This window comes from Elgaria multicarinata, chromosome 1 (assembly GCF_023053635.1).
Source record: "Elgaria multicarinata webbii isolate HBS135686 ecotype San Diego chromosome 1, rElgMul1.1.pri, whole genome shotgun sequence".
NCBI lineage: Eukaryota > Metazoa > Chordata > Lepidosauria > Squamata > Anguidae > Elgaria > Elgaria multicarinata.
Window position 1 is genome coordinate 100,127,859 of NC_086171.1, and position 25,581 is coordinate 100,153,439.

The window sequence follows — 25,581 nt, forward strand, 5'->3', positions numbered from 1 at the left end:
GGGAAAGGACAACATGAGGAACAGCTAAGTGGTGAAGTCAATGGCTGTCATGAGTCGAAGTGAAAGCTCACTTCTCAGGAGGAAACTTAAACTGTCCCTATGCAGTCAGTGGTTGGGGAGAGAGGCACGGCCAGCTGCGCCTCAACCGTAGGGGCTGTGCTCAAGTGTCTGAACTTGAAGTCGAAGTGAGAGCTCACTTCTCAGATACCTTTAATTGCTCCATATGAGACTGGGGAGAGAAGCTCGACCAGCTGCTGCCTGCAACTAATCCTCCTCAACCAAATCCTGGAGGACCAAAGCATCCACCGGAGTGCCTGTGTGGTGAAGTCAATGGCTGTCATGAGTTGAAGTGAAAGCTCACTTCTCAGGAGGAAACTTAAACTGTCCCTATGCAGACAGTGGTTTGGGAGAGAGGCACGGCCAGCTGTGCCTCCACCGTAGGGGCTGTGCTCAAGTGTCTGAACTTGAAGTTGAAGTGAGAGCTCACTTCTCAGATACCTTTAATTGCTCCATATGAGACTGGGGAGAGAAGCTCGACCAGCTGCTGCGACTAATCCTCCTCACCCACATCCTGGAGGACCAGAGCATCCACCGGAGTGGATGTGCTCAACTCGGCGCACTACAAAACGAGAAGTGGCTGTGGTGAAGTCAATGGCTGTCATGAGTCGAAGTGAAAGCTCACTTCTCAGATAACTTTAATTGCTCCATATGAGACTAAGGAGAGAAGCTCAACCAGCTGCTGCGACTAATCCTCCTCACCCACATCCTGGAGGAACACAGCATCCAACACGAAGTGGCTGTGGTGAAGTCAATGGCTGTCATGAGTCGAAGTGAGAGCTCACTTCTCAGGAAACTTAAACTGTCCCTATGCACTAAGTGGCTGTGCTATGGGAGTTCGGTGGACTGTTGGAGTACCAGCCGCAATTGGGGAAGTCCATGAGTTGAAGTGACAGCTTGCTTCTCAAAAAATCACCAGACTGGATCACGAATAGTGCATCTGATCCCTGAGCTCTCCAAAGGGCGACCTGTGGACTGCTGGAGTTAACCTCCCTCAATTGGGGAGTGACGGGCAGGCGGGCATGGGCAGGCAGGCAGGCAGGCAGGGAGGCAGGCTAGGGCCGGTGGGCCCAAAGGAGCTGGTACCTTGCACAGGTATGCCATAGATCTCTGGGGGAGTGAGTCCCAGCAGATCCAGCTACCTCACAAGGACGGCTCCCGGGCAGGGGGGCATGGGCAGGCAGGCAGGCAGGCAGGCAGGCCCAAAGGAGCTGGTACCTTGCACAGGTATGCCATAGATCTCTGGGGGAGTGAGTCCCAGCAGATCCAGCTACCTCACAAGGACGGCTCCCGGGCAGGCGGGCATGGGCAGGCAGGCAGGCAGGCAGGCAGGCAGGCAGGCAGGCAGGCCCAAAGGAGCTGGTACCTTGCACAGGTATGCCATAGATCTCTGGGGGAGTGAGTCCCAGCAGATCCAGCTACCTCACAAGGACGGCTCCCGGGCAGGCGGGCATGGGCAGGCAGGTAGGCAGGCAGGCAGGCACAAAGGAGCTGGTACCTTGCACAGGTATGCCATAGATCTCTGGGGGACTGAGTCCCAGCAGATCCAGCTACCCCACAAGGACGGCTCCCGGGCATGGGCAGGCAGGCAGGCAGGCAGGCAGGCACAAAGGAGCTGGTACCTTGCATAGGTATGCCATAGATCTCTGGGGGAGTGAGTCCCAGCAGATCCAGCTACCTCACAAGGATGGCTCCCGGGCAGGCGGGCATGGGCAGGCAGGCAGGCCCAAAGGAGCTGGTACCTTGCACAGGTATGCCATAGATCTCTGGGGGAGTGAGTCCCAGCAGATCCAGCTACCTCACAAGGACGGCTCCCGGGCGGGCAGGCGGGCAGGCAGGCAAAAAGGAGCTACTAGTTATTGAAGCAGTTACTTTGAGTATGGAAGATTTGTGTGCATGCTTGGAGGATTAACGTTGCTGCTGAGCCCTCCAAAGGGCGACCCTTGGACTGCTGGCCTTTACCTCCCTCAATTGGGGAAGTGAATGATGAGTTTAAGTGAAAGCTTGCTTCTCAAAGAGGGTTACAGCAGAAGGGGAAGAGGAAGAGGGGTTGGATGAGACTGAGGAGAGAGAGAGAAGAGAGCATCCACTGTAGTGGCTTTGCTAGTGGCTGTGCTATGGGCGATCGGTGGACTGCTGGAGTACCTCCCGCACATAGGGGAAGTGAATGAGTTTCAGTGAAAGGTTGCTTCTCAAAATCAGCACACAGATCAAGTACTCCATTTGATCCCCGAGCTATCCAAAGGGCGACCAGTGGACTGCTGGAGTTTTCCTCCGGTTCCCGGTGGCTGGGATGGGTCTCGGCTTCTCAAAGCCATGGCACTGCTGCATATGCAGTGCAGCTTCTCGTAAGAGAGCTGTCCCACGGACAAACGGTGCATTACTGGAGCTTAGCTTTTTCTCAAAGGGGAAGTCAATGAGTTGAAGTGAAAGGTTGCTTCGGAAGTCTATGGCTTTCATGAGTTTCAGTGACAGCTTGCTTCTCAAAGAGGGCGTTACAGCGGAAGAGGGGTGGGACGAGACCAGGGAGAGAAGCTGGACCAGCTTCTGTGACTAATCCTCACCCACATCCTGGAGGACCACAGCATCCCACACAAAGTGGCTGTGGTGAAGTCAATGGCTGTCATGAGTCGAAGTGAGAGCTCACTTCTCAGGAAACTTAAACTGTCCGTACGCACTAAATGGCTGTGCTACGGGAGATCGGTGGACTGCTGGAGTACCTCCCTCAATTGGGGAAGTCCATGAGTTGAAGTGAAAAGTTGCCTCTCAAAATCAGCAGACTGGTCGAGTAGTCCACTTGATCCCTGAGCTTTCCAAAGGGCGACCCATGGACTGCTGGAGTTTAACCTCCCTCACCCTCAATTGGGGAAGTGAATGAGTTTCAGTGAAAGGTTGCTTCTCAAAATCAGCACACTGATCGAGTCACCCAGATCCTGGAGGACCACAGCCTCTACGTAGTGGCTGTGCTGAAGTCAATGACTTCCATGAGTTCAAGTGAAAGGTTGCTTCTCAAAGGCGAGGACTCGCCTGTTTCATTTTCGCAGCGAGACAGGCAGCTGCAGTAACACTCACAACCACACACACAATGACAGCTTTTGCACAGAGGCTCATGAGTTCAAGTGACAGCTTGCTTCTCAAAACCATACTTCTGGATCAGGGAGTACGTCTTCCACTCCAAGCCAAGGGCACTCCAAAGGGCGACCCGTGGACTGCTGGAGAGAGGCAGCCTGGCTAGTGGTGGTGGTGCCAGGCATTGCCTTGCCCCCTGCTTGCACCTCACCTAAACACGTGCAGTCAATCATGGAGTCTTTTGGAACTGGGTGGAAAACTATCCGGATGAGTTGACTAAGCTGTACCGGACGCCACAGAAATGAAATGAGCTGAAGTGCGGTGCTTTGCCCTCACAGTCAGTCACACACACGCACGGTGACAAACTCTGCCTAGTGCCTACAGAGACGAATGTAATGATTCAGAGTTGATGTTGTGAACTGTAACACAGCCACTAAATAATAATAATAAGAAGAAGAAGAAGAAGAAGAAGAAAAATATAATAAAAATAATAATAAAAAGAAAAAACCAGCCTGCCTGAACTGTAGTGTGCCTGCCAACCCAAGGAGGGGTGGAATTAAAGGGAGCCTGCCTGTCACTCCCACGAGGGCTTGAGGGTGGGGTATCCCAGCAGGGGGAGATTGCCCTTCAGAAAGACCAGCTGCTCCACCAAGTCCGGCTCCAAGCGAGAGCGGTGAGGGGTCACTATGTCGCCCGCCATAGAGAACACCCTCTCGCTTGGAACACTGGTGGGTGGGCAGCTGAGTCGATCCATGGCCACCCGCGACAGGTCCGGCCAAATCTGAAAGCGGGATGACCAGTAGGCCAGGGGGTCCATGGAGCAGTCCTCCATGGGCTCTGACAGGTAACGCTGCACGGTGGTTGCAGCGTCATCCTGGCCGGTGGCTGGGGAGGGTCTCTGCCCAACCACGGCGTGCAGAGCCTCTTCCCAATACCCCTCGCCTGTGCTGCTGCTGGGAGGGATGCAGGTGAGGCTGCTGCTGGGGCTGCTGGGGCTGCTGCGGGGAGGGGTGGCCTGCTCCTCTGCCTCACTCTGCCCCACCCTCTTGGCCCATGCCGCCCGCACTTCGCCCACCAGCGTTTCCACCCAGTGCTGCCTGCTATTTGGCCCACAAAGCCCATCCTTCACACGAGGGTCGCACATGGCTGCCAACATGTGGACCCTGTCGGTTTGGATGGGCTCCAGCCTCCGCGTCAGGCCGTCCCTCAGCCTAGTCACCGCTTTGCGGACCTCGGGCTCGAAGCGCCTGCCGGTGACGGGATCCCTGTACTCCAGAAAGTCGCCCATCTGTTTCTGGAGATGCCTGCATACAAGGATCACCTGGCTGAGGAGGGCAGAGCTTTTGCTCAGGGTCTCGGTGGCGTTCAGGAACGGCTTGAGGACCGCCACCAGCTGGGACATGGCGTCCCACTGCTGCTTGCCCATGTGGTGGACGCCCATGTCCCTGACCCTGAACAAGTCGTGGATGGCACGCTGTTGCTCCGCCATCCGCTCCAGCATCAGGTAGGTGGAGTTCCAGCGTGTCACCACATCCTGCACTAGCCTGTGCTGTGGGAGATTCAACTCCTCCTGCTACTCCCGCAGCAAGCGACTGCCCTTGACGCTGTGGTGGAAATGGCCTGCCACCTTTCTGCAGCTCTCCAGGAGGTTACGGATCCCGGACAGGGGACCGAGGTTGGGCTTGCTGCTGCCCATCCCAAGGCCATCCCTCACCACCAGGTTCAACACGTGCGCGATGCAGCGGATGCCCTCGAATCCGCCGTCGCGCACCACCTTCACCATGTTGGCTCCCCCGTCCGTGACCATGTAACCGCGGGTGACCTTCTGCCCAGCTAGCCACCCATCCACCATGCGGTTCATGGCCTCCGTAATCTCCGCTGCCGTGTGGGACTGGTCCATCACTTGCGTGTGGAGGAGGGCCCAGCAGTAGCCCTCCTTGCCAGTCCCTGTAGTGCTGGATCCTTCCTGCCCCACGGCTACCCACCAGTGTGCCGTCAGGGACAGGTAAGCGTGCACTCCGCCCTCGCTGGACCAAATGTCCGAGGTGAAGTGCACCATCCGTGCCTCTGCCTGGCACAGACGACCCAGCACTAACTCCCTGCAGGAACGGTACAGGGAAGGCACCACCCGCCTGCTCAGGGTGGTGCGACACGGCAGCTTATAGTATGGCACCACAAGCGCCATCAGCCTCTTGAAGCCTGCGTTGTCGACGAGGCTGAATGGCTGGTCGTCCAACGCCACCATCTCACCGATTGACGTGGTGATCTGGGGGGGCGTTGGAAAATGCCATCTTGTGGTTCTATACTTCCCCCACCCCATTTCCGGCAGGGTTGCCTGCCTAACCCTTGTGGGAATGGGAGATGGAGAGCTGAGAGTGGAAGTGCCAGCAGCAGCAGCCTTCGGCTTTCCCCTGGAACCAGTCGCCTTGCCCGCCTCTTTCCCCATACCGACTGGTGCTGCCTCTTAAGATGCATCTTCATGCTGCTGGTTCCATAATGCCCTGTCAATGAACCCCTGCTTAGGCTGAGTTTGCAGTGGCGACAGACAGCAAAGCGGGGATCCGCTCCCAACTCAAAGTGGTCCCACACGATGCTTGTCTTTCGTTTCCGTGGTGACACCACCAATTGCCCGTCTGAGCTCTCTGGTGTTGCCACAGAAACAGGGGTGTGGGATGAGACTGGGGAGAGAGCCTCGGCCTGCTGCTGCTGCTCCTCCTCCTCAGCCTCCACATCCTGGAGGCCCACCGCCTCCTCCTCCTCCCCCTCCACTGTGCTGAGGACCTCGTCTAGGTCCATCAGCGGGCTCGTGGGCTGAAAGTATAATGAAGGTGTTGGGGATACTCCTCCTCCTCTAATGCCACCTGCCTCTTGTAAAGGGGCACTTTTCCCATTCCCACCCTCAAAAAGAGAACGCCGGGCACAAGTTGCAGAAGAGAGTGGCTCTGCCTGCTGCTTGTCCTGCTTCTGTTTTGGAGCAGTCAGCCAAGGAGTTGCCCGTTTGATTTTCACAGGAGGAGAGGCAGCCTGCTTACTGGTGCCAGCCTGAGCCTTGCTGCTTTCAGCACGCCTGCTCCCTCTTTTCATGATGACTAACAAAATATTAATACTACTAATAATATGTATAAGGTACTACTAAGAATATGTATAAGAAGAATATAATATGTTTAAATGTAGGGAAATGGGACAAGAGGTGGTCTCAAAATGATCCCCATCCACGACTCTCTGAGCACAAGAATTTCCAGAACGATAGCTTCAAAAAGAACGTAGTTATCCGCGATTATTTGCCGCAATGCAATCCTATGGCGAAATGTTTTCAAGATGGCGACTGGAGCGCTCCGCCTGAACTAGGAGCTCCGAAAAATGGCCGCTTCTCTTCGCCTTGCTTCTAGGGGTCCGCGGTCCGCTCCTACTCCGCCTCTGGGTAAGGCGGAGCAGGCCAATCCGCTACTGCTTCTACGCTCCTAATCGGAGCGGATCACACCCCTAGTTTGAACGTTCTGGTCGCTGTTATCACTCTGGACACTGCATTTTGCACAAGCTGCAGCTTCTGAACCATCTTCAAACCGTCTTTGAACCATCGCAGTAATCTAACTTGGAGGTTACCAGGGCATAGACAACTGAAGCCAGGTTTTCCCTGTCCAGATAGGGGCGTAGCTGAGCCACCAACCGAAGCTGGTAGAAGGCACTCCGTGCCACTGAGGCCACCTGAGCCTCAAGTGACAGAGATGATTCTAGGAGAACCCCCAAGCTATGAACCTGCTCCTTCGGGGGGAGTGCAACCCCATCCAGAACAGGTTGAACACCCTCCATCCAGTCAGCAGAACCACCCACTAATAGCATCTCAGACTTGTCTGGATTGAGCTTCAGTTTATTAGCTCTCATCCAGTCCATTGTCATGGCCAGGCACCAGTTCAGCACATCCACAGCCTCATCTGATGAAGATGAAAAGGAGAAATAGAGCTGCATGTCATCACCATACTGATGACAACGCACTCCAAAACTCCTGATGACCGCACTCAATGGTTTCATGTAGATGTTGAACAGCATGGGGGACAAGACTGACCCCTGCGGAACCCCATACTGGAGAGAATCCATGAGGCTGAGCAATATCTCCCAAGCACCACCTCCTGGAGCCTACCCATCAAGTAGCAGCGGAACCACTGCAATGCAGGACTCCACTCCCAACTTGGACAGTTGTCCCAGAAGGATAGCATGGTTGATGGTATCAAAAGCTGCCAAGAGTTCAAGGAGAATCAACGGAGTCACACTTCCCCTGTCTTTCTCCTGACATAGGCGACCAAGGCTGTTTCCATACCAAAACCAGGCCTGAAACCCGACTGATTGTTCGGGTCCAGGGAAGATTTCTTCAGAAGTGGTCTCACTACCACCTCTTTCAGGTGGCCCGGGACCACTCCCTCTCACAAAGAGGCATTAATCACTTCCCTGGCCCAGCTGGCTGTTCCATCCCTGCTAGCTTTTATTAGCCAAGAGGGGCAAAGATCCAATGCAGAGGTGGCTGCATGCACCTGTCCAAGCACCTTGTCAACGTCCTCGAGCTGCACCAACTGAAACTCATCCAGAAAAACTGGACAAGATATCTCGTTTGATTCATTTGCTGTAACACTGGCGGATGCAGGAGATTTTATTCTGGAAGTGACCAGCAAATAAATTACAGCGGGTCTCAGAAGGTTCTACAGTGTCCTTGGGGCCAACATGCAATAGCCCCTGGACAATTCTGAAAAGCTCCTCTTTTGATGATTCTATAGTGGCAGCAAGGTATTGGGTTTTTTGCTGCCCTCACTGCCCCTGAATATGCCTTACTATAGGCACTCACCAGAGCTTGACTGCATCCACCAGGAGTTCTTCTCCATTTGTACTTAAGACATCTCCTATTTTGTTTCATCACACTCAGCTCTGGGGTATACCACGGAGCCGTACGAGCTCTACGAAGGAGAGGGTGCTCAGGAGCAATCGTGTCAGTCACTCAGGTCTTTTCTGCACTCCACAGATCAACCAGTGTTTCGACAGGAGAGCCAGTTTATCAGCCGGAAAATTCCCCAGAACCTTCTGTAAACCACCCGGCTCCATTAGCCTCTAGGAGCGGACCATCTTAATGGGTCCACCACCCTTGCAGAGAAAGTCTAAACCTCAGCAGGTGGTGATCTGACCATGACAAAGCGGTTGATGTAAAGTCCCCCACTTTCAGATCACCATCTCCATGTCCAGTTGGGGGGAAAAACAGGTCTAGAATATGCTCTGCTACATGTGTTGGGCCAATGGCATGATCCTCCCACTACTTTCCCCGGTTCTTCCTCCCCTGGGGCCTCCCTCTGCCGGGCTGCTTTTCCCCGGGTCGTCACCGCCAACTGGGTAACTTTAAAACATAAGTCGTTGCCCAGGAGGAAGGCGGGTCCTTCCGTGTGCATGAGGATAACTAGCTCCCCTTTCCATCCTCGATACTCAATGTTCACTCAGGCCAGCGGGACCTCGAAGGGAGGCAATCCATAGGGGGTCACCTTTACGGTTCGACCCACTAGTCTCTGTTCGGGTTTAAGCAGACCCACATGGGCGCTGCTAAGGTCAGCTCCGGTATCCCTCTGAGCCCGGACCGTCCTCCCATCGACCACCACGCACTCACAGAATTTTCGACGGCTCCACTGCAGCTGGGCCGGGGTCACCAATCGCATAGAGATGGCGTTCACCGGACCGGGACTCCCGGGGCCTGCCGATGCCTGGGCCACCCCTGCGGACTCAGCACGCATGTACTCCCACTCCAGGTCAGCCGCCTCTCCTCTGCTGTCGTCACTCCAGTTGGAGGCAGGAGAGGCCAGCATTGCTGGTGCTGCCGCCGCTCGGACCACCGGTCGTGGGGCCGGGCCCCCTCCGCTGCTCGCTTGCTTAGCGGCCAGCTTGGGGCATTCCCTCTTCAGGTGCCCTGGCTCCTTGCAGTAAAAGCACCCCCCACTCGCCTGGGGACCAACTGCCGCTGCTCCGCTTTTCTCCCGGCGCTCCTTCCCAGGCCACGCCACCTTCCTTTCTACAGCCGCCCCGCCGGGACGCTTATCTGGAGTCTTCGGGGTCCCTCCGGCTCCTTTCCGCTCGAACGCCTGCAGCCGGTCTGCCATTTTCGCCGCTTCCATCAGGGTCGAGGGGTTCTTTTCCCCCACCCACGCATCATATTTCTTGGGAAACTGGCGGTAGAGTTGCTCCTTAGCCATCAGGTCCTTGGCCCCCTTCAAGTCCCGGACCCCTTCGGCATCCATCCAAGCCTCCATAGCCGTCATCATTCGGGTGGCAAACGCAGCAAAAGTCTCTCTTGGGTTCCTGGTTAGCTGGCGGAACTTCTGCCGGCAATGCTCCGCTGTCAAGGCAAATTGTTCTTTGGCCAAACTTTTGAAATACAGGTAGTCGTGGCGCAACTCCCGCGGGATTGTTGCTATCATTTCTCACCGTCACTTGTGGACACAACAGACTCATCCTCTGGGTTGGCAAGACCCCCAACTCGTCACACGTATCTTCGAAAAGGGCCAGGAACGCTCCCATATCATCTCCCTCCTGGTACATGGGAAAAGCCCGCCGGTCAAACCGCGGCCCAGGGATCCCCCCCCCTTTCTCTCTCCACGATTCGCAGGTGTTGGGACATCAGTTCCATACATTCCGCGTACAGCCATTGAACCTTCCGTTCCTCGCTTTCTCCTCTGGCCCTCACCCCTGAGCCATTTCCATCCGCCTCTCTTGGTGGACGAGGGGGTGGGGGCAGCGGTGTTCCTCGTGGCTGTGGGACCTGCACCCTCCTGGCGTCCCCTTCCAACGTTACCGCCAACGTCGGGGTCATCGGCAACTGCAGGATTGGCATTCCTGCCAGCAGCGTCGCCGGGAGCAACATCCTTGGCTCACGCTCGAACCATGCTCCTTCCCGCACTTCCTCTGGCCTCCAAAGTTGTGCCGCAAACCGTCTCCAGGCCCCTCCCTCGGAGCCGGGTGACTCTTGCATCCCCCACTCTAAAGTGGACAGACTGGACTCCCCTACCGCTCCTTCCTGAGGGTTCAGCCCCCCAACTTCTACTCCTGGAGCTTCTGCTCCCTGACTCTGAGATAACCACTCTACTCCTGGAGCCGTAGCTCCTTGATCCTGAGACATCCTTGGCTGGCCTAACCGCCTTTGCTTAGCCTGGGTTCAGTTCTCTGCTTCACTGCTCTCCTTTTCCTGCCAGCGTTCTGTTCCTCCGGATCTGTGTCGAATCCCACAGCTGCCACCATGTAAAGGAGACTGGACCCAGCCAAGCTGGCCTTCCACTGGATTTTGCACAGCTCCCCAGAACAAAAACGCACACAGCTCACAGTTTGGAGGTTTAAGCCCAATTTATTTAGGAAAGAGGCAAGCAAACAGGATTAGCAACTAAAACTATAGATACATGCAGATATATATTGAACCCAGACCCAAGCAAACTAAAAACTAAGTTACAATATCATACATCACCCAGCCATGGAGTCAGCCAGCTCAGAACAAAAACCCCTTTTCAAAGTATACCCTTTATAGATACTTTTTCCACTCCTTTCCCCCTCCCTTCGGCTCTCCCTTCGATGATCTTTCACACCTCTCCAGAGATGTTAATTTCTCTCAAGGTTGGCCGGCCTGGCCCCAAGCGGTTCCAGGAAGTACCAGAACACCCCCATACATCTGGCCGGTTATCTACTCCGCTCCTAAAACCCTAACAATAGAACACTTTAACATATTTTAAGAACAGCCATTCCATGTATGAATTTACCCCTTCCTTACAGCCATGACGAGGCTTGCTGGGCCTGCCCCCTGCCATGCACTGGGATCTGCCCTAGATACAACCACTTTCTTAACCCAAACCGAACTGCCACTGACAGACGAAGAAAGAACGTGGTGACCTCTGTCTTCAGAAATGTTGCTATAGGGCTTACTCTGTCCTCCTATCAGTTTTGGCCAACAATATGTTAGATGCTAAGAATGTAAGAAGAGCCCTGCTGGATCCGACTAAAGGTCCATCTAAGTCAAGCGTCCCATTCTCAATACTGGCCAGCCATGAGCCTCCTGAAAGCTCACCAGCAGGTCGTGAAGGTGATGGCCTTCTCCTGTTTCTTATTCCCAGCATCTGGTGTTCAGAGGTATACAGTCTCTGAGCATGGAGGGTCCAATGTGATCCATAATGACTGACTGACCTCTCCTCCACAAATGTGTGCAATCCCCTTTTAAGCTTCTAAGCTAGTGGCCATCTTGACTTCTTGTGGCAACAAATTCCACTAAGTGTTGGTAGGCACAGAAGTTGTGGTGGTGAAAGTGGGGAGTGATAATGGGGAACTGGGGGTGCTGCTGAACAGACTTGGAGAAATTGGAGTGGCGTTTGGGAGAAGGGTCACAGGGAGAAGTGCTGGAGCTCTGCTCCTCCAAAGAATGAACAAATGGGGCAGAACCACCTAATGCAGCATTTCCCAAACTGGTGCACTCCAGATGTGTTGGACTATAACTCTCATCATCCCCAACCAGCACTGCTGTGTTAGCTTAGGTGATGGGAGTCATAGTCCAACACATCTGGCTGACACGAGGCTGGGGAAGGCTGACCTAGTGCATGGAGCCTTAGGCAGTGGAGGGCCGCAAAGGACGGCATCATCAGCCAACTTCCCTCTCTACGTTTCTCTAGGCTGGGTTCAGAAGACGGGGACGGAGCGTGGTGCCCTGTGAGCCCTGTGGAGCCAGATGACCTCAAGGAATTCCTGGAGATTGATTTACATGCCCTGCACTTTATCACCTTAGTAGGGACCCAAGGCCGCCATGCAGGTGGCCATGGCAACGAATTTGCTCCAATGTACAAAATTAATTACAGCCGGGATGGCACCCGCTGGATCTCTTGGCGGAACAGGCACGGAAAGCAGGTAAGGGAGTGGCAGGGAGGAGATAACGATAACGATAACGTGGTTGACAATAAAGAGTCTTGTGGCAAAACACAGTTCAGTTGCGGCATAAAGATTGGCAGGCTGTGCTTCTTTCTTACTTCTTCAGAGACAAATGGTAACAACAGGGAGAGCTCTCCACCAATCTCTGGCATCTGTCTCTGCCTACTCTGGCAAGAGCTCCTTCCCAGAGAAGGGAAGAGGTTCTTGCCAGAGTAAAAGAAGAAGAAGAAGTGTTTGCCAGTGTGGAGCACAGTTGTGGACCTTTGATTTGGGACAATTATGGGCCATGAGCATTGGAGCACCAGTTTTCACACCAGAATTTGCGTCTGGAGGATGTGGCTATCGTGTTTCAGAAATACAGAATGGTTTTGAATTCGGGTAAAATGTGGTCCCAGCTCTGCTCCCTGTTGTGCAATGTTTTCATTGGGACGGCTGCGGGAGAAGCTCCTGGTTGATGTGTACATACTGTTAACTGGGTGGGGTAGGGGAGATGTCTTGCTGAGTTAGAGCCCAGTTGAGGGCCAGCTCAAAGATGGCATCATAGCTCCAGCTATTTTGCCCTACGTGCACCACAGCCACATTTGTGCTACGGGATATCCTGATTACCTTTTACAAAATTTTGAGTCATGTTATTTGTAGCACATTTGCCTTGTACTATCTGCGCCCTTTTCTGTTCTCCTTGATCCTGATGACATGTTTATAAATGTAATTTGCCTTCATGCCTGCTCAACTGTCATTGTTCCCAAACTGGGAACCATGGTTGTCCAATCTGACAAAGGCCTAGTTCTCGCTGAGGTGGCAACTTTGTGCCTGAACTGTATCACTCCAGACAGGGTATAACCCTACAGGGAACAACTGAATGCTGTTCTAAACAGAAAAAAATCCCTATATGCCAAGCCTTCTCCCTGATATGCTATTTTTTATATCTACAGGGAATTGTCCTGCCTGTAAGAGCATTTCACCATGTGGGCCCCAGACTTAAGTGAAAGCCAGCTACATATTAGGCTGGGACATCCACGGTCAATTCTTAGCACCTTGACAAGATTTAAATTCCCAGTATTGAGTGGGAGAACCCATGGAAATTATGAAAGCAATTTGCAATCTGTTTTAAAACTATATTTAATGTATAGTGGAAATGATGACCTACACGGAGAAGTCAGGGTGTGTCTGTGTGTGTGTCTGTAGATAGATCGATAGATAGTTTTATCCTGGTTGTGCTTTTTATATTGTATTTTGTATTTGTGTTTTTAACTTGTTGGTTGTTTTATGATGGTTTTAATTTTTGTGAACCGCCCAGAGAGCTTTGGCTATTGGGCGGTATATAAATGTAATAAATAAATAAATAAATAGATCGATCGATCGATCGATAGATAGTGTTCAGCAACAAGAGGACACCATTAGAATAACATGAACGACCACCCTCATTTTAGGGAGAACCCTGGTACCATGGTTGTATATCTTCTCCTGGCCTGCCTGCTGTTCAGTAGCCTTCTCCTTGTTTATGATTTGTCCTTTCCCCCCACCTCAGGTGCTTGATGGAAATACCAACCCTTATGACATTGTTCTCAAGGACTTGGAGCCACCGATCATTGGTCGATTTATTCGCTTTATCCCTGTGACTGATCACTCCACCAATGTCTGCCTCAGAGTGGAGCTCTATGGTTGCGTTTGGCTGGGTAAGTGTAGCAGCCCTTCAGGGCAAGCTGTGCTGAAGGCAGACAGAATGTTTTTGGACATTGGTATCTGTGAGTTTAATGCAGAATCTGACTGTGCATAATGCTGATTGGCTCACAGCCCCTCTTAATGGGGCTTACGGCAGGTGTGATGTTAGGAGCCCCACCACAGCCCCATTCAAAGACCCCTGTGTGTTTGAAGGTCTGGTGAACAATGTAGCAGGGCTGGGCAGTGTCCAATGCTACGTTCAGGAGCTGGTGGTGGTGGCAGAGGAGTGGGCTTGCTTTGCAGGGCCCCAGAGCAGATAGCCCCAGTTGCCCCCATGTGCAATGCTGGATTGTCTGGTCACCTGTGATGCCATCAAGATTGCCTGCCTCTCACACACACACACCCCTGCTCCCGGTCTCCAGAGCAGTTTTGCATGTAAAAAAAACAATGCTCTCTGAAGCATTGCAAAAAGGACGCAGACAAGCTGGAGCGGGTTCAGAGGAGGGTGACCAGGATGATCAGGGGTCTGGAAACAAAGCCCTATGAAGAGAGACTGAAAGAACAGGGCATGTTTAACCTAAAGAAGAGAAGATGGAGGGGAGACAGGATAGCACTCTTCAAATACTTAAAAGGTTGTCACACAGAGGAGGGCCAGGTTCTTTTTTCGATCCTCCCCAAATGCAGGACACGGAATAACAGGGCTCAAGTTACAGGAAGCCAGATTCTGGCTGGACATCAGGAAAAACTTCCTGACCATTAGAGCAATACGACAATGGAATCAGTTCCCTAGGGAGGTTGTGGGCTCTCCCACACTAGAGGCCTTCAAGAGGCAGCTGGACAACCACCTGTCAGGGATGCTTTAGGGTGGATTCCTGCATTGAGCAGGGGGTTGGCCTTGTAGGCCCCTTCCAACTCTGCTATTCTATGATTCTGTGATCTTTGTCTAACTCCAAAACCAATAGCTGTGAATCAGAGGTGCATGTACACCAATTGTGCCTGCAACAGATATTTCTGGGGTGTTCTCTTTCAGCAGATCCCTTCTCCCCACCTTTCCCTCCCCTTCCAAAATTGCAAACAGTTTGCCAGGTTCTTCTTGGATCAAAAAGCAGCTCAGAAACATGGCTCAAAGCTGCTGAACCACAAACTCACAGAAAACACCCATTAGCTCATGTACTTCCCTTCACTGGATTTTGTGGGCAGTGCTTAATTGGGTTCAGTTGGCAAAGGGAAGAGAACAATTTAGACACCCAGGCAAAGCTGGGTTAATAAATTGGCCACAACTTCATTGACTCACTTGAACCGGCTTGACGGTAGCATGGGGTGTCGACCCTGTCATCGGCCAGCCTGCCTGCTGAATGATTTCCCTTCCTGGCCCGCATGCCTTTCCAACAACCACAGACATGGCCGGCTTGCAGCCCCCATCCTGGTCTGGTCTTGGGGCCACATTCCTGAGTTCCCTTACAGGAATCCTCACTGTGAGGGAGCAAGGAGACCAATCCCGCTCCCTCTCACCAATGGATCCAGCCCAATGCCTATCATGCCTACTTAACTTATGGCAAATGTTATAAAATGAAGCATCTACAAAGAATTTACTTATAGTCCAGATTAATTTAATCAGAATGGAATTAATCTTGCCATGGGGAAGGCAAAAACCCTGCACAGAATTTGACAATTGGTGTGCAGGTAAAATTCCTTCCCAGACCCATTACCTGGCAACTACTTCTGCCACTACAAGGTATCTTACTACCGGGAGTGGGTGGGTAATACTGATGCAGCACCGCTGCACAGCCACCATGGGGTAAATGGGGTGTATAGGCAAACCTTTCTCCAGTTTAAATCTGGGCCCCGGTTGCTATTTTCTATGGAAAGGAAAGGAGAGAGGTGCAAAAGTGAAGCCTGTCTTCGCTCCTGCCCCTTGCCATGGAGAACAATTTAATTTGGGGAAACACTATGGGGGAAAGTGTTTTTTTTAAAAAACCTTCCCTAGTGCTGCTGCTCTGATCAAAATGGTGCAGCGGCGGGAGGTTCCACAGCTATTCTTAATTAAAGTAAAAGACACCAGGAGCTCCATTAGATGAATGTTTTATTGCACGCTCGTTACTGGGCACTCATGGATTTTTGCAGGTCCCTCTCAAGGCAGCATCTGCCTCCCAAGCACCTCCCGCGCCTTCTAGCCTTCTTTGCATGACAAAAAAACACCCCAGTAAGTCCGACTTATTTTTAAAGATGGAAGTTGCCGCTATCTCCTGCTGTGTGCAGGAGAAGCAGCGGGATCAAACCTGCCCCCCGAATGGCCCACGTGCACATTGTTTACTTCCTCTTTCAAAAGAGGAAGTAATGAGGGTCAAACAGATGGGCGAAGAGGCGACGGTAAGCAAACACGATTTCCCTCCATGTGATGTCACTCCAGGAGTTCTGTATTCTGTCTAGTTTGGCCCTTCGCCACAATGCTATGTCAGTCTCCTCTGCAGATGGAAGTGCTGCCTACACAGCCTCCCAGCGTTTCTGGTGTGACAGGAGCAGATCTCAGCCAAACCTTCTGGCCGTGGTGGTGAGCCTGTTCCCAAGCTCTGTGTTCAAGAACTTCTTTTCAAATCTCTGTTCTTGCTAGCAGCAGCAGAGCAAGAGTAACCAACCGTTCCACCCTTTTACAGATGGGCTGGTTTCATATAGCGCTCCAGCAGGGCAGCAGTTGGTTCTACCTGGTGGCACCGTGATTTACCTGAATGATTCAATCTATGATGGTTACAGGTGGGTTCTCCATTGCCTAAAGGCTAAGAAAGTTTTGTGGGGGGTGGGGAAAAGTCTTAAGCCAAGTAAATATTTCAAAGTGAAGGAACCAGGCAATCCTAGGAGGATTGCAATATGTTCACATTAAAACTTTAAAAGTAAATTATAAAGTGCAACTAAGTATTTTCTAGAACTTTTTGGCCTCCAGCAGCTTCTTCCAGTCTTCCTTGTGGTATGTTTTATGGTTTGGGACAGATCTGTGTAGACACTGCAGCAATTCCGCCTCCAAGTTTTATGTCCTACCCAAACCAATGGTACAAAACAAGTCAAAGGTTATTTTTTGTGTGAAAAACTGTGCTATTTGCCTGCAGATATTTGGAGATCACGATGGGAGCTCTATCCCCTGTAAACAGAACCCTTCTGTAGCCGCTGTAAAGGAAGCACGCCCCAGCAAAGCTGGCTTTTCCACTGGATTTTGCACAGATCCAAAGAACACACGCACACGGCTCCAAAACTGGAGGGTTAGGCCCAAATTTATTGAGGATAAGGGTAGGAAATACAAGATTAGCATTCAATGGATAAAACATGCAGATACAGAGTAGGCACCCAGACCAAGCAAACTAAAATAACTAAGTTGCAAACTATACTTCACCCAGCCATGTGGTCATCCAGCTCAGAACAAAAGCCCCTTGCAAAATGTACTCTTTATAGATAGTTTCCCCTGCTCTTTCCCCCCACCCTTGCGAGGATCGTTCACACCTTCCCAGAGATGTTAATTTTCGCTCAAGGCCGATCGGCCTTGCCCCAAGCGGTTCCAGGATGTGCCAGAACGCCCCCATGCAGCTGGCGCTTATCTGCTCTGCTCCTAAAATCATAACAATAAAAATACATTTTAACATTCTAAAAGCCAGCCTTTGTATGAATTAACCCCATCCTTACACCTCCCCCCTTAAGGTGGCATTTCTAGAAAATGCCGCCTCCGGCATACTCTTTTATTGGTTTACACATTGACCCCTTTTTTACTCCTTCTTTTGTGCCCACGCAGGGGCAGGGGTTCACTTTCCCTTGACTCCCCCTCCCCCTCCCGGTTGAAGCTTCTGGAAAGCCCGTCTGCCACTACGTTCTCTTTGCCCTTGATGTGGGAAATGGTGAAATCAAAGTCCTGAAGGGCTAAGCTCCAACGCAGCAACTTCTGGTTAGTGTTTTTTACACACGCCAGCCAGCAAAGCGGAGAGTGATCCGTTTGAATCTGGAAGGGCCGCCCCCACAAGTAGGGCCGCAGCTTCCCCACTGCCCATACTATAGCCAAGCACTCCTTTTCAATCGTCGCTAAGACTCGCTCTCGAGGCAAAAGCTTCTTGCTGACAAACGCCACGGGCTGCAACAGCCCCTCCTCTCCTTCCTGCAACAACACCGCGCCCAGACCCGCCTCGGAAGCGTCCGTCTGTACCACGAAGGGGCGATCAAAATCAGGTGCCCGGAGTACTGGGGCCCATTTGAGTTTTTCTTTTAGTCCGTCAAACGCTTGCTGACACGCCCCGGTCCACTGCACTTTTATCGGCTGCCGCTTCCAGCACAACTCGGTTACGGGGGCTACCAACTGACTAAAGTTCGGAACAAACCGCCTATAGTATCCTGCCAGCCCCAAAAAGGACTGGACCTGCCTTTTAGTCCACGGAATGGGCCACTGCTGGATTGCCTCTACTTTGGCCTCCATAGGTTTCAGCGCTCCCCGCCCAACTCTGTGGCCCAAGTATGTCACCTCCCCCCTTCCGAACTGGCACTTGGAGGCCTTCACGGTTAACCCAGCCTCCCACAGCCAACTCAACACTTGCGCCAAGTGCGATAAGTGCTGTTCCCATGTATCACTAAACACCGCCACATCATCCAGGTAAATGCACGAAAAAGCCCCCAGACCGTCCAGAACCCGGTCCATAAGTTTCTGAAAGCCCCCCGGTGCATTCGAGAGCCCGAACGGAAGAACCGTAATCTGGTAGTGCCCCCGGGGGGTAGAAAAAACCGATTTCAAAGCTGCATCCTCATCCAATGGCACCTGCCAGTATCCCTTGGTCAAATATACCATGGAAATAAACTTCGCTTTCCCTAGGGTCTCTATCAGATCGTTCATCCGGGGCATGGGGTAAGCCGCTACCGTGGACACGCTATTTAATTTTCTAAAGTCCACGCAAAAACGGACCGATCCATCTTTTTTAGCCACGAGCACCAATGAGGACGACCAGGGACTCTGGCTCTTCTTAATCACCCCCATAGCCAACATCTCCTCAATCTCCTTGTTAACGATTTCTAACTGCCTTCCGTTCAACCGGTGGGGGGGCAACTTTATAGGGGGGTGCTTCCCCGTATCAATCGAATGCGTGGTCAGCGACGTCCGACCTGGCAAACCCGAAAACAACTCCTTAAAACCTTGCAAGCACCGCTTCAACTGTTCTTGCTGCTCAGCGCTCAATTCCTCGGGGACCTGAATATCTTCCAGCCCCTCCTTCCCCCGGTAGCTAGCTAAGACGTCCAACCCGGCCTCCTCGCCCAGCGGCTCGCCTCGCCCCACCTGCTGGACCCGCACCCCTCGCTCCCGGAACGGCTTCATCATGTTCACATGATAAACCTTAGCACGACGCTGCTTTTTGGGATACCTCAACAGATAATTTACCTCATTTAACTTCTTCTCTATTATAAGGGGCCCTTCCCACTTAACTGCCAGCTTTTCCGGCTTCAACGGCTTCAAAACCAACACTCTATCCCCTTCCCGAAACACTCGCTGCCTGGCCTGTCGATAGTACCACCTTTTTTGGGTCTGTTGTGCTTGGACCAGATTTTCCTGTGCGGCTTCCCCCACCTCTTGCAAGAGGTTCTGGAGGTTCTGCATGTATTCTACCACCAACACGGGGGTGGGGGTGGTCCGCCCTTCCCAGCCCTCCCACAACAACTTCAATGGACCTCGTGATTCCCTTCCGAAAACCAGCTCATTGGCCGAAAACCCCAGGCTATCACTCTTGGCATCCCAGGCCGCAAAGAGAAGGTAGGGCAGGGCTTGATCCCAGTCTGCCGTATGCTTGATCGCATAGGCTTTCATCATTTTCCCCAGCGTCTGGTTGAACCGTTCCACCAACCCATTCCCCTCATGATGGTACACAGCGGCTATACATTGATGAACCCCCGCCAACTTCCACAATTCCTTCAGCAGCAAAGACATAAAATTTCCCCCTTGGTCATGCACCAACGCTTTGGGGACCCCCACCTGGGTGAAAATTGTCATCATGGCCCTCGCCACCTGCGGTGCCGAGATAACCAAAAGCGGCACGGCCTCCGCATAGCGGGTGGCGTAGTCTACTAAAGTTAGAATGTACTTTTTCCCCCCTCGAGTGGCTGGACTGAAAGGTCCCAAAATATCTACCCCCATCTTTTCAAATGGCACCTCCGTAATGGGTGAGGGGCGTAGCGGGGCTTTGGGGTGATCTCGGGGAAACCCAACTCTCTGGCAGGTCTCACAGGAATTACAGAAATCTCGCACCTCTTGGGCCACTCCCGGCCAATAAAAGTCCCGGCTCACCCGCTCCAATGTCCGGCGTATTCCCAAATGTCCCCCCCACAACCACTCATGGGCCGCTTCCAACACCTTCCCCCTTAAGGATGCAGGCACAACCAGTTGTTTCCTCTCTATTCCGCCTTTTCCTTTGGGGCAAAACTGGCGATATAACTTTCCCCGTTCCCAAACTAACACAGCTGTCCCCACCTTCCCTCGCCCCTCTGCGGGGCCTCCCGCCGCCTCTCGGCATTCCCGTAAGGAGGGATCCTGCTGCAACTCTTTTTGAAACTCTGGGGTGTCCCATCCCTCCGGGTCAGGGCCTCCCTCCTCCCGTCCCTCTGTGGAGGGTCCCTCCCTTAGGTTCTCCCGTTCTTCCTCCTCCGGGGGCCCCTGCTGTCGGGTGGCTTTCCCCCTAGTTGTTACTGCCAACTGCGTAACTTTAAAACATAAGTCGTTGCCTAGGAGGAAGGCTGGTCCTTCCGTGTGCGTGAGGATAACTAGCTCCCCTTTCCAGCCTCGATACTCAATGTTCACTCGGGCCAACGGGGCCTCAAAGGGAGGCGCTCCGTATGGGGTCACCGTTACGGTTCAGCCTTCTAGTCTCTGTCCAGGTTTGAGCAGCCCCACATGGGCGCTACTAAGGTCCGCTCCGGTATCCCTTTGAGCCCGCACCTTCCTCCCATCGACCACTATGCACTCACAGAATTTCCGGCGACTCCGTTGGAGCTGGGCTGGGGTCACCAACTGCATGGAGACGGCGTTCGCTGGACCTGGACTCCCGGGACCGGTGGTGGCCTGGGCCACCCCCGCGGATTCAGCACGCATGTATTCCCACTCCAAGTCGGCCACCTCTCCCTCACTGTCGTCGCTCCAATTTGAGGCTGGAGAAGCCGGTGTTGTGTGCGCCGCCGCTGCCCTGACCACGGGTCGTGGAGTTGGCCCTCCGCCTCCGCTCGCCTGCTTAGCTGCCAACTTTGGGCATTCTCTCTTCAGGTGCCCCGGCTCCTTGCAGTAGAAGCATCCCCCACTCGCTTGGGGTCCCGATGCCGCTGCTCCGCCAGCTGCATTCCCTTTCTCTCGACGCTTCTTCCCCGGCCACACCGCCTTCCTTTCTCCTACCGCTCCGCCAGGACGCCTCTCCGGAATCTTGGGGGTCCCTCTGGGGCCTTTCCGCTCGAACGCCTGCAACAGGTCTGCCATTTTCGCCGCTTCCATCAGAGTTGGGGGGTTCTTTTCCCCCACCCAAGCATCATATTTCTCAGGAAACTGGCGGTAAAGTTGTTCTTTAGCCACCAAGTCCTTGGCTCCCTTCAAGTCTCGGACCCCTTCGGCGTCCATCCACGCCTCCATAGCCGTCATCATTCGGGTGGCGAATGCGGCAAAATTCTCTTTTGGACCCCGGGTCAGTTGGCGAAATTTCTGTTGGCAATGTTCCGCCGTCAGGGCAAACTGTTCTTTCGCCAAGTTTTTGAAATACAGGTAGTCATTGCGCAACTCCCGCAGGATGGTGGCTATCATTTCTCGCAATGTCCCAGTAACTTGTGGTCGCAACAAGCTCATTCTCTGGGCCGGCAGGACCCCCAGCTCATTGCACGTGTCCTTGAAAAGGGCCAGGAACGCTCCCACATCATCTCCTTCCTGATACATAGGAAAAGCCCGTCGGTCAAAACACGGACCTGGGGTCACCCCCCTCTCTCTCTCCATGATCCTCAGATGGTGGGACATCAGCTCCAGACATTCCATGTACATCCGCTGAACGTTCCTTTCGTCGCTCTCCTCCCTGGCCCCTACACCGGGGCCATTCCTTTCCACCTCTCTCGGCGGCTGGGGGGGTGGAGGCAGCGGTGTTCCTTGCAGCCGTGGGACCTGCACCCTCCGATTGTCTCCCTCCAGCGTCACTGCCAGTGCCAGGGTCGCCTGCATTCCAGAAGTGTCCCCTTCCAGCATCGCCCCCGGGAACGACATCCTCAGGTCACCTTCAAACCACGCTCTTTCCTGCTCCTCCTCTGGCCTCCAGAGTCGTGCTGCATGGTGCCTCCGGGCCTCTCCTTCAGAGCTAGGTGTCTCCTGCATCCCCCACTCGAAAGTGGACAGATGGGACTCCCCTTCCGCTCCCTCCTGAAGGTTTGCCCCCCAAAACTCTACTCCTGGAGCTTCCGCTCCCTGACTCTGAGCTGAACGCTCTACTCTTGGAGCCGCCGCTCCTTGGTTCAAATCCATTTTGGCTGGCCTACTCGACTTTGCTTAGCCTGGGTTCCAAGCTTTGCTCTCCCCTTCCTACCAGCGTATCGTTCCTCCGGATCTGTGTCGAATCCCAGCGCTGCCCACCATGTAAAGGAAGCACGCCCCAGCAAAGCTGGCTTTTCCACTGGATTTTGCACAGATCCAAAGAACACACGCACACGGCTCCAAAACTGGTTAGGCCCAAATTTATTGAGGATAAGGGTAGGAAATGCAAGATTAGCATTCAATGGATAAAACATGCAGATACAGAGTAGGCACCCAGACCAAGCAAACTAAAATAACTAAGTTGCAAACTATACTTCACCCAGCCATGTGGTCATCCAGCTCAGAACAAAAGCCCCTTGCAAAACGTACTCTTTATAGATAGTTTTCCCTGCTCCTTCCCCCTCCCTTGCGAGGATCGTTCACACCTTCCCAGAGATGTTAATTTTCGCTCAAGGCCGATCGGCCTTGCCCCAAGCGGTTCCAGGATGTGCCAGAACGCCCCCATGCAGCTGGCACTTATCTGCTCTGCTCCTAAAATCATAACAATAAAAATACATTTTAACATTCTAAAAGCCAGCCTTTGTATGAATTAACCCCATCCTTACAGCCTCTACCTGAAAAAGTATAAATATCTCTCCAGTACTTTGAGGGGACATGTTGTACCAAGTATCAGATTCTTCCAGAAAATTTTCATTTTCAGCCCTAGGTAAAAGGGTACTTAATTTCTAACAGAAGACAAAACATTTTTTACTCCTATATCAATGTGATGAATTCCATTGCTAATAAGTAACTTTACACAAGACACTGCATAGTCTGAAAAGTCGTAGTCCTTCTTTATGGGAAATTCTGTTATACCAAGCAAGACCACTGTTCTCTTTAGTGGAATTGTCTACACAAACTGTTACCACCTTCCAGGGCTTTCACCCAAGGATTCAACCTGGGACCTCCCTTTAAGCTACATCCTTCAAATATTCATTATTAATTTATTTATTACATTTATATACCGCCCCGTAGCCGAAGCTCTCTGGGCGGTTTACAAAAGTTAAAAACAATGAACATTAAAACCAGATATACAAAATTTTAAACCACCAAAAGTATAAAAACAACACTATCCATTTAAAACAATATCCATTAGAAACCTGTAGATAATTAAATGAGATCAAATCTATAAAATGTCTGTCAGCCATCTCTTTCTTTCTCTTGCAAATGGCATATAGCGTTATGCATAAAAAGAAGAAAATGGTGTATAAAGACCCCGTTTAAATCCTGAAAAGAATCCAGAACAGGAAGAAGCAGTAAACTGCAGGAGAAAACTCCTGTGGGACTAATCACCCACTGTGGCTGGTTTCTAGAGAACTACAGTGTTGCTTCTATGTGTGAACTGGGACTTTGCGGGCTGCCCCTCCCCATAAAAGCTCCTCTGCATCCCACAAAAAGAATTATCATGAGGGTTGGGGGATCGCTTGGAACTGCTTTCAGTAGGATGGAAGCTGGAAGCAAAACTTGGCAAAAACGAATGAATGCATTACAAAATAACATGAGAATTTGCTCGCTCTTTCTGACTAACCTGGCCATTTCACCTGAGGTCCCCAACCTCATGCTTCTACACCCACTGAATCAGCACTCCCCACCCCCTGCCCCACTCTTAAGCACTGATGAAGAACGGCCGTCATCAGCCTCCTTTAAGGAGGCTGCCAGTCTGGGCCAAGAGAACCTTGTTGAAATTCAGGAGAAAAATGTTGGGACTAATCACATTTTCTTGTTTCCCGTTCTTTTATCACCACCAGCATGACGGAAGGACTTGGCCAGCTGACAGATGGGGTTTCAGGCCTGGATGATTTCAGTCAGACCCATGAATACCACGTCTGGCTTGGCTACGACTATGTCGGCTGGCGCAATGAAAGCACCACCAATGGCCATGTGGAAATCATATTTGAATTTGACCGGATCAGAAACTTCACCACCATGAAGGTTAGTTGTCAAAATCAATGCTTACTCCTTGTGTTGCCTTTTGATTGGCAGCAGGGGGCCATTCAGAGAGGGTACGCGGAAGATTCCTTTCCCTCCGACCATTTTTCTGGTCGGCTCGCTGATGCTACGCACTGAGTGGCTATTGTTATATCTGAACCCCATGCAAAATTCTGCGAATGAGGCAGGGTGATCGCAGAATAACAGCCTCATCTGTTATTCTTACACCAGGATGAAGCAGATTTAATAGCCCCGTTCAGAAGACACCTTAAACCATGGCTTTAAACACGGTGGTTAAGCCAGAAATCCAGGCTGTGTTCAGAAGACACCTTAAACCATGGCTTTAACCATGGTGCTTATTCACCATGATTAAAGCCATGGTTTAAGGTGTCCTCTGAACACAGCCTGGCTTTCTGGCTTAACCACCGTGGTTAAAGCCATGGTTTAAGATGTCTTCTGAATGGGCCCAATCCCTTCATTATGTAAACAAATCAGAAACATGCAGGGCCACATGTCTCAGGACAGCTGATCATATAAATAAGTTCTGAATCTACCACCAATTGCTGTCATTGAGTAATCCAAAGTTATAATGTTATGAGAGAGGGAGAAATTCTCTACTTCCATGCTATTTCTACTGTGATAATCTTGTATCATGTATCCCTTTAGTCATCCTTTTATTTTTAACGAAGAGCCCAAAACATTTTAGTTTTTCTTCATAGGGAAAGTTTTCAGAGCTTACCTCGGGAGTGAGAAAATGTGCTTATGTTGTGCGTAATAAATATACTCTGCCACATCTGTCTTCACCCTAAATCCCCATGGCAGGAAAAGCTTCATCTGCTAAATTTCTGTGCCTCCAGCTAATGTTTAATGTACAGCAGCAAAAGATGGCCACCTTGGTAGGAGAATCTCATGGTGTCTGGATGGGAATGTGTCACCTCCTGCTTACTCATCTCCTGTCTCCACTGCTCAGGTTCACTGCAACAACATGTTTGCCAAGGGGGTGAAGATTTTCAAGGAGGTGCAATGCCACTTCCGCTCTGAGGCAAACGAATGGGAGCCTAACACAATCTCCTCAGTGCCGGTATTAGATGATGTGAATCCCAGTGCCCGCTTTGTCACAGTGTCCCTACACCATCACATGGCCAGTGCCATCAAATGCCAGTTCTACTTCGCTGACACCTGGATGATGTTCAGTGAGATCACCTTCCAGTCAGGTATGACACGAGGATGGATGCTGGAACAGTAGTGTGCATGTATGCGTGTTTGCATTTCTATCCCAAAAGTTAGGGAGCCATCTTATAGAACTGTCAACCTGTAGAAGTCCCTGGAATCAGGGTGACTTCTACCAGTTTTGACTAGTACACCAACTTCAGTCTTGTATGGATAGGGATAGCTTGGCG

The 25,581-nt window shown here is 52.0% G+C and overlaps 1 protein-coding gene across 1 annotated transcript in view; it reads left to right on the forward strand.

The window, feature by feature from the left end:
- DDR2 (discoidin domain receptor tyrosine kinase 2) overlaps window positions 1-25,581 on the forward strand; it is an 82,498-nt gene that overhangs the window by 25,718 nt on the left and 31,199 nt on the right. The window contains exons 3-7 of the mRNA XM_063133703.1: window positions 11,796-12,027; window positions 13,577-13,724; window positions 16,365-16,461; window positions 24,001-24,184; window positions 25,152-25,395. Coding sequence (XP_062989773.1) covers window positions 11,796-12,027; window positions 13,577-13,724; window positions 16,365-16,461; window positions 24,001-24,184; window positions 25,152-25,395 — 905 coding nt within the window. The remainder of the gene's footprint in view (window positions 1-11,795; window positions 12,028-13,576; window positions 13,725-16,364; window positions 16,462-24,000; window positions 24,185-25,151; window positions 25,396-25,581) is intronic.